The following is an 8778-nucleotide window of genomic DNA, read 5'->3' on the forward strand; positions in this document are numbered from 1 at the left end:
TATATTTGCAATACGAAATACAAATTGAATTTTAATTATACAGATACTTTGTATATTTGTTGGGTATTATCTCTACATTGGATAACATATTTACAACAAAATATAGCTTTGCTTAGTTGTATCTTTTTTCATACTAACCTTATCAAATATTATAAAATAAATCAACAAGATATCGTAATATTTCGATTAGATAAGCAGGGTCATCCTACTTTTTCCCTGTGCACTTTGTTAGTTGGGTAAGGACGCCGCTTATGGCAATGTCGATGGGTTTGGGTGTGGGAGTGGGCTGGAAACTATCCCCAGCTGCAACGGGTGAGTGGTTGCCCCGGTGGTGGTGGCTTTTCCTCATTCGTTGCCAACGCTCCGCACACGCGACACGTGCGTGGAAAACTGAGTATTGCTGCGACATTGTGCATTGTGAAAAGTTGAAACTGTTGAAACTGGAATAAAATAATAATAGACACTGAGCGTCAGCAGCTGCCGGGAAAGGTAAAAAGTGTGGCAAAGAAGTAATCGACATGTCTGTTAATTATGGTGAAAGTTTTCCCACACACACATGTCGCTCCTTTCTGCTGAGCTGACTCTCCTTCTCGCTTTTTTTTCTTTTTTGTATCTTTTTTTTGGAGCGACAGCTGGCGTTGTCAGTGGCCGATACTTTGCTTGTTAGCGAAACAGGCGACATGTCATCGCATCTCTATACATTTCCGTGTGTATCCGCAACAGTTTCAGATCCTGGAATCTGGCGAGTCGTGTCATAAAGACACGCACAAATCATTCTTAAACTCAGCCAGGTCCCGGGTCCATCTGCCGGCTTTTAACGCTGTCCCTGCTGCCTTTTGCTTAACTCGCAATTTATGGTTAATCGATGTTGTCTTTGAACGTGACCTATTTGCTTTATTTGCCGCCCTGCCGATGTATCCTGTGTCGCCATTATCCTGTCGCACTCAGCGTCCTGCTGACGTGTTAAATCGTCTTTTTGTTTACCCTTACCCTCAATAAAGCCATAATTTATTTTTCATGTTCTATCGCAGTTCGTTAGCATCTCTTGCTTTCGGCTCTCTATTTTTTTCCCCTCGTTAGCTGGCATTTCACTTTTTGCATACGTGGCGTATGCGCTATATTATATAGGATGGTCGAGGAGCTCGGGGTAAATCGATACCATAAACGACCTTGACTTCCGGCAAGGATGCTGCAGCTTGCCACTCAAGGTGCATTTGTTGCCCGGCAACATTTGTTGCCAAGAGCCGGGGATCCCCCATTTAGAAAGCTCTACAGTCTAAGAGCCATTCGAAAATGGAACTTTCGATTCAATAGAATTCGGATATAAAGTGATCTCATTTTTGGGGTACCTTTTTAAAAAGGTTTTAAATTTATTAATAATATTGTTTCGCTCTTTCCACTTAACCTGTTTTTTTTGAAAATATATTTGGTAAAAAAATATATAATATATATACATAAATATATAATATATAATATATATAGCTTTATTAACTTAAATTTATATTAGTCTTAAACTAGGTTTTGGTATTATTTGTCAGTGCCATTCTTCCCCTCTTTCGGGATATTATTCATCGGCATGCTGACTTTTTTCCAGTGACCTGTGACCGAATGGCGTGTGGCATCTAAGGACACTAAAGTGCCACCTGGGGCTGCTAATTAGGGCACCGTTCATTACTCACGCCGCATTAGTCGTGACTGTCTAACAGACTATCTAACGGGGTCATCGGGAATGGGTCTCCCGGTGGATGTATAATTATACTATATACATATAAAAAACAGTTGGAGTAAAAGCTTTGAGGGGCTGTTTACTCAGCCCGACATGCCAGTTATTCGAATCACATCAATCGATGTAATTCTTCCGTCCTCCACAGCCTTTCTCTCAGTCAAGGCTTCAAGGTCTTCCTGAAATTCAGTATTTTCATTGCCTTCCGAGTAACCAAATCAATGGTATTGATTTGAAAGACAAACATTTGACTGTTCAGGGTCTGTTTACTTCATTACTGGCGATGACTACATGAATCAATAAATCAAAGGAAATTATTATTGCCAGTCAAGGATGTCTTTAAATGGAATACAACAAAGAATATTGTAATCCTAGCAGCTCAGCTAGCGGAATTAATAATCAAATTGAAATTAGTTAAGATAATTCTTTTGTCAGTGGTATATATTGAACATACAAATTTATTTTTTAAATGGTATTTTAAAGATTTTTTCAATAAAGTTTTTCAAACCATAACCCCAATAAATCTTAAATTAAATACGAACTTAGCTATACCATAATTTTGCCGCATTATTGTAATCGAAGCTACTTAAATTTCCACGTATTTTCGAGTGAATAGCGCTGTGCAGATGTTTTCATCGCAAATTCATACATATATCGGGGCGAAACTATTATGATTGCGAAGTGATGCGTGAAATATTGAGGTGAGTGCACACACTTACCCCGCTCCCGAATTGAGTGCTAATCAAACTAGTTGGACCCCGAGTCGTCACAGTTCATTGAGCCAAGTGCCACCTGGTCAGAGTTTAGCCCCCCGCCCGACTCTCTATTTAATCTAATGTGGTTGCAAAGGTGGGCAGACGAAGGCGTTGTTAGCCACACTGTGAGAAAGCCTTTGTATAAGATACGAACAAATGTATTTACTATAAAATATATCGAAGTTGAAATATTTGCTTCAAAATAATATTTGAAAAACCCAATTCACTTAGAAAGTTGTAATATTTTACTTAACAAAAAAATATGATTGAATAGACTTTTAACTCATTTTATCATACTCGAGAAAGTTTTTTAAGTGCATGCTTGTTGCTTGTGCACTAAATACTTTCCAAAACATCAATTGTCCCAAAATGGTTATTTCACCAAGACTCCTTTTAAAGCCGAGCTGTTAGAGCATATTTTAATTTAACAAGATTTTGTTTGACTTAGGTCGACAATTAAGACAGAGAATTGCTGGCAAGCCTTGCGATGCATTGAACCGTGAATGGAATGCGCCATAAGTGACTGACAAGTCATATTTGGCCACATTCATTTAAAATGTAAATCAACCCGGTAAATTACAAAGAGGCTTTAGGTTTTTCAGGGGCATTCGGCGCTGGCTCTGTGCGCCACCTTCTGGTGTAATTAGGCGCCTTTGAGCTAAAGTAAATCAATTCCGGGTGTAATAGCCCTCGGCCATGGCTGTCGCAGCCTGGCAACCAACGCCCATCGAATTTTCCTGCCTGAAAAGTATTTGCCTAGCTGACAATTATTGTAGCAGCATAAACACAAAAATTGAATATCAAACAAATTCTTGTTAATCGCCCGCGGGCAATTGACAGCTTATAAGCAAGCTTAGAGACAACAAAGGGAAGTGAAATGTTAATTAAATCCGGCGAAAAACCAATGATGGAATGATAAACATAGAAATCTCAGGCAATATTTAAACAACAAATGACTTGGGCTTAAATTTATTGACAGTGGTTACTTGTGGTTATCAAGTAAATATTTAAAGGTTTTACTTTTAATATAAATTAACCACATAAAAAAGCCATTAAAATTAAAAGCCTTTTTTAGACAGACTTTTTTATAACTTTTTTTTAAAGGTTTCTAAACTGACAAGAGCAGACATTTTATAATTTTATCCTATAAAAGATATAATTTGTAAAAGGATTTGAACATGTGAATTTATTTTTGCAGATGCAACGCGAGAACGCCTACACCAAGGAGGCCGCCCTGAAGAATCTGGCCAGGCGCGAGTTGGCCAACGGGCTGGAGAAGGATCCAATTTACAAATTGCGCCTGCAGTGCTTCAGTCGAGGTGCCACCGGCATCTTGGGTCTGTCCAGGTGAGTTGGCCCTGGTAGGGCACCCTCGATTCACTGAACTAGCTTGGCAAAGAATCAGAGGCTTAGGCTTAGCCTGGACTGCCTGTTTGCATAATGGTGCTCCAGTTGTGTGTGCACCACAGCCAGAGAGCTCCGTGCGGTAGATTGTTTTCTATTTGTTTCTTATCTGCAAACATTTTTGGTGGGGGTTGAAGAGAAGTAATAATTCCCTAAAAATAAAGAATTAATGAAAAAATACTTTGTATAATATATTTAAAGTTGAATAAGTCACTTACGGATACCTATAATTACATTATTAATAACAATTTCCCAGAATCAAATCCATCCATCCCTAGAATAGGGCATATAAGATTTGGTCAAGTTGTTCGTTATGCCCGAAAATGTTTGATATGGGAAAGGGCAGAATATATGAACAGAAATCCCCCTTTATTCACCTGAGCTGCGGATCATCCCCTTGTGAAGCGCCACTTCCCCAAAGGGGCAGTATTAAAATGATGAAATCGTTGAGGGTCCGACAAGTGAGGAGCCCGAGAACATATGGCCAAGGGAAGGGTAGGTGAAGATGGTCGAGGCTCGGCAGGAAAATATGGCAAATGAAACTGAAACTTTGCTGGCTTTTCCAGCTACCGCTGCTTCTGGTTCTGCTCCTGCTGATGATGATGTTAAGTTAGGGCTCAGCTAGGCGCATGTAAATACGAGCATGCCGAGAGTTCGAGTGCATGTTGAACTAACATTCTCGAAAGCGCTTTCAAGTGTGTGCAGGCCGGGCAGAAAAAAGAAGGGGAAAATAGAAAAAATAAAAAAACTATAACTATGACGCTCGCTGAAAGACTGGAAACGAGAGGCGGATGCTGAGGGGGAGTGGCAAAAATCGCTGACTGAATGCAAACAAACATAATTGGATTTCTGTAGTTGCTGTCGAGTAAAGCTACACTCCGAGGAAAATCATGGGACTATACTACATCGTAAGCTATATAAATTCGAAAAAAATATTACAAAAAACATAAAACCTTAGAGAATTCGAGCAGTGAAAATTATTAGAGAATGGAAATACAAACTCAGAGAGGTATTTCACGTCTTAATCGGGTTAAAATTACTCGAGGTGTGGAACCCAGAAGTGCCAACCATTGGAAGTATGGATAAACCGTACATGAAAATGGGTTAAAATGTTGACCCTCGTAAAACCAAGAAATTTAAATGCAGGTTTTAAGGGAATGGAAATACAAACTCAACGAGGTATCTCACGTGTTAATTGGATTAAAATTACTCGAGTTATGGAACACAGAAATGCATTTTTGGGGTCCCATACTGAAAACTATTGGAATTACGGAAAAACCGAAAATGAAAATGGGCTAAAATTTTGACCCTCGTAAAACTGATAAATTTTAATGCAGATTATTAGAGAATTGAAACAGAAACTCAAAGAGGTATCTCACGTCTTGATCGGGTTAAAATTATCCAAGTTATGGAATCCAGAAGTGCAGTTTTGGGGTTCCATACGGAAAACCATTGGAATTACGGAAAAACCGAACATGAAAATGGGCTAAAATTTTGACCCTCGTAAAACTGAGAAATTTTAATGCAGATTATTAGAGAATCGAAACAGAAACTCAAAGAGGTATCTCACGTCTTGCTCGGGTTAAAATTACCCAAGTTATGGAATCCAGAAGTGCAGTTTTGGGGTTCCATACTGAAAACCATTGGAATTACGGAAAAACCGAACATGAAAATGGGCTAAAATTTTAACCTTCGTAAAACCAAGAAATTAAAATGAAATTTTTAGGGAATGGAATTACAAACTCAACGAGGTATCCCAAGTCTTAATCGGGCTAAAATTACTCGAGTTATGGAACCCAGAAGAGCATTTTTGGGGTCCCATACTGAAAACCATTGGAAATACGGAAAAACCGAATATGAAAATGGTTAAATGGTTTACTATCGTAGAACAGAGAAATTTTAATGCAGACTATCAACGGATACAATCACAATTTTATAAAGGTATCCCATTCTAAAATCGGGATTCAATAACTGAAGTTATAGAATCTGGAACTGCAGGACAAGTGTTCCATGGGGCTTGAAAAATAATTTTCTTTGCCAGTGCAGCGACCTGCCACGCCCCCTTTCCACAATCCCCATAGTATGCTGCTCAGCCCACTGTTAGTTTTTATTTCAATTTGAGCTGCGAGCAGAGGAGAGAAAAACCGCTAGCACCTGTTCCGCCCACTGCCTCGGCCCCCCTTGCAGCGGCCCCGTCCGCCGCCCACCGCCTCCACCTGCTTTTCCCGGACGGCTGTCTGCTAACAATTTCCCGCTTTGAATATATAGACATTTTGTACAAAATCCTCGCATCTGCAACATATGTACGGTGTGTGCATTTGTTTGTTTGTTGGCTTGTCGGTCGGATGGTGGCTGCGCCTATTGGCCTCGTCCTCGTGAGCGCGCATTTTCATTTGTATTTATGCAATTTGTTTGTTTGCCAGCCGGAAAATTCAATGCATCGAATGCATAGCTGAATGAGCCCCCCTCCTCCGCCTCGGCACTAAACCACCCACTTTTCCGAGTATCTATCAATGGCATATTCTTATCCGGCTCGCTTTGTCCCGTCGCAATAATAGGAATATATTTTCATTTTGCCATTCATATTGAGAATTATTTTTGCCATTGCCGTTTCGGTGTTCTTTTTTGAATTTCCAGAGCATTTCGGGTGATGGACGACGATGGCAGCAAAACTCTCAGCGCCGAGGAGTTCAAAAAAGGAGTCACGGATATCGGTCTGGAGCTGAGTGATGCCGAAATCGACGAAATGTTCACCAGGTTGGTAATTTTCAATTTAAATTTAAATGACAAACAGGGATTTGGGGATAAGTCGACGAGGTCTGCTGGGTTCTTCAACTTATGCTTGAAAATGAAATAAGAAGTTGATGTGGTGACAGCTGCTTAAGCAAATCTAAATTATTTATCCATCGAATTTTCTATGAATGAAATTATTTATTTTAAAATGTCTTTACAATATCTTAAATTAAATAAAATTCTTACGATTAACCACAGCTTCGACACAGACGGAAGTGGCAACATAAACATGACAGAATTCCTGGTAAAGCTGCGGGTAAATAAACCTTAAATATAAAACTTTAATACAAGAAGTATTTGTACTTATCTCATATATTTTCCAGCCTCCCATGAATAATTCGCGTATCAGCATTATCGAAAAAGCCTTCGACAAAATGGATGCCAATGGCGATGGTCAAATTACTGTGGCCGACTTGAAGAACGTTTATTCGGTGCGCGACCATCCGAAGTACTTGAGTGGCGAACTGACAGAGGCGCAGATATTCACGGGTTTCCTGAAGAACTTCGAGGTTGGAGCTCCGAACCCGGATGGTATTGTGACCAGGGAGGAGTTCATCAACTACTATGCCACGATCAGCGCTTCGATCGACAATGATGCCTACTTCGATCTGATGATGCGACGCGCCTACAAACTCTAAATTGTGTTCCTCTTAGAAGCTAAAAGTTTAACGTCCATTTGCCGTCTTTGAAGCTTGATCAGTTTATCGAACTGCGCACATGTAATAATAACTAAAAGCGAAGCCAATGTTTTAATTAAACGTACTAGTAATGTTGAGATCTAAAAATTAAAAAGATTTTATCCAAATCCTATATCAATAGTATAAGTGCCATACAAATTAAATACTTTTGAGAAACCCAACTTTGATTAAAACATTCACCAACAAAGCTCTACATCAGTTGAGTGGGACTTTAAACCGCTCTAAATAACCTAATCTTTGGCTTTACCCTGCGATTTGCGAAATGACAACGCAAATCAGTCGAGCCGTAAACATTCGGATGCCTCCGCTCCACTCCTCCGCCCGAGTTGCGTGTAGTTCTGGCCAAATAATGCGCTATAATAATTTATTAAATTAAAGCCGCGTGCTAATTAGCATAAAACTAATTAGATTACTTGTACATGCGAAGCCGCAAAGCACGGCGTAACACTCGCCGAACGGGCGGCAGAGTTTAGAATTGGGTTTTTGGTGAGCGGGCGGGCTACGCGGCGTATGCGCAATCGTTAGCTGTGTTTTTGTCGCTTCTAATAAGAGTCAGTTTGGCAAAAAGTCAGGCCAGCGCCAACACAGACAGAACAAATAAGCCTGATTAGCTCGTGTTTGTATGGCCGGGTGTCTGTTACTGCGTTCATACGATTCTCATGTTGCAAAAGCTTTTCGCAGAGCTGTCACAAATGCCTCATTCGATTTTCATTGGGATTTCAATGATGGTGAGCGGCCTGACTTTTGGCATGCTTAAATCAAGTACCACATCACACGGTGCTAATTAGGGCAAGAAAGGAATTTCAAACAATTTTATTTTTATGATTTTGTAAAAAGGGGGAAAGCGTGGCATAAACTTATTCCTCAAAAATGTGAGTGTGTATCTGGATACATTTATCCTAATTCCGGACCCTGGAGACGAACTCTTGCCACCCCCAAAAACTTGCGGGCCTTCTGAGCCCGACCAAGTGCTTAATTAGAGGCTTATTAGAGCGCTGACGACGGCAATTGCCAAGCTCTAATTACATTCATTTCGCATCGATGATAAGAATACCACATCTGATTATAAGCCGGGTAAACAGGACCTAATATCCAGTGATATCGATAACAGCTCGGCAAACGTCTCGGCCTGATTATGCAGCCAAGTTTTTGTATGCCATGTAGACAATGTTAAAAGTTTGCCCAAGTAATTAAATCACTTCGATCTTTGCTAATTACAAGCTAAGAACATACATTTAGCAGCTTCGTGCTTCGAGCCGCCGTGTTGGTGTGGGTGTGGGTGCTCATCTGTATCTGTGTGTCTGCCTGTCTGCGTCTGTCCTCGCCGTGAGCGTGTGAGCGTGGGTATCTGTGTGTGTGCGCAGCTTGTTAGACAAAGCCCGGCATCACCGACATCCTCATCAGG

At 40.4% G+C, this 8778-nt stretch overlaps 1 protein-coding gene across 1 annotated transcript; it reads left to right on the top strand.

Moving 5' to 3' along the window:
- Positions 1–362: 362 nt before the first annotated feature.
- Positions 363–7546, top strand: LOC108023378 (calcyphosin-like protein). Its single transcript, XM_017092787.3, has 5 exons — positions 363–489; positions 3677–3825; positions 6520–6639; positions 6874–6931; positions 6999–7546. Exons 2-5 carry the CDS (start codon positions 3677–3679, stop codon positions 7311–7313), a joined length of 642 nt encoding a protein of 213 aa, XP_016948276.1. The 5' UTR covers positions 363–489; the 3' UTR covers positions 7314–7546.
- The last annotated feature ends 1232 nt before the right edge of the window (positions 7547–8778 follow it).

The sequence above is a fragment of the Drosophila biarmipes genome, chromosome 3R (genome assembly GCF_025231255.1).
Source record: "Drosophila biarmipes strain raj3 chromosome 3R, RU_DBia_V1.1, whole genome shotgun sequence".
NCBI lineage: Eukaryota > Metazoa > Arthropoda > Insecta > Diptera > Drosophilidae > Drosophila > Drosophila biarmipes.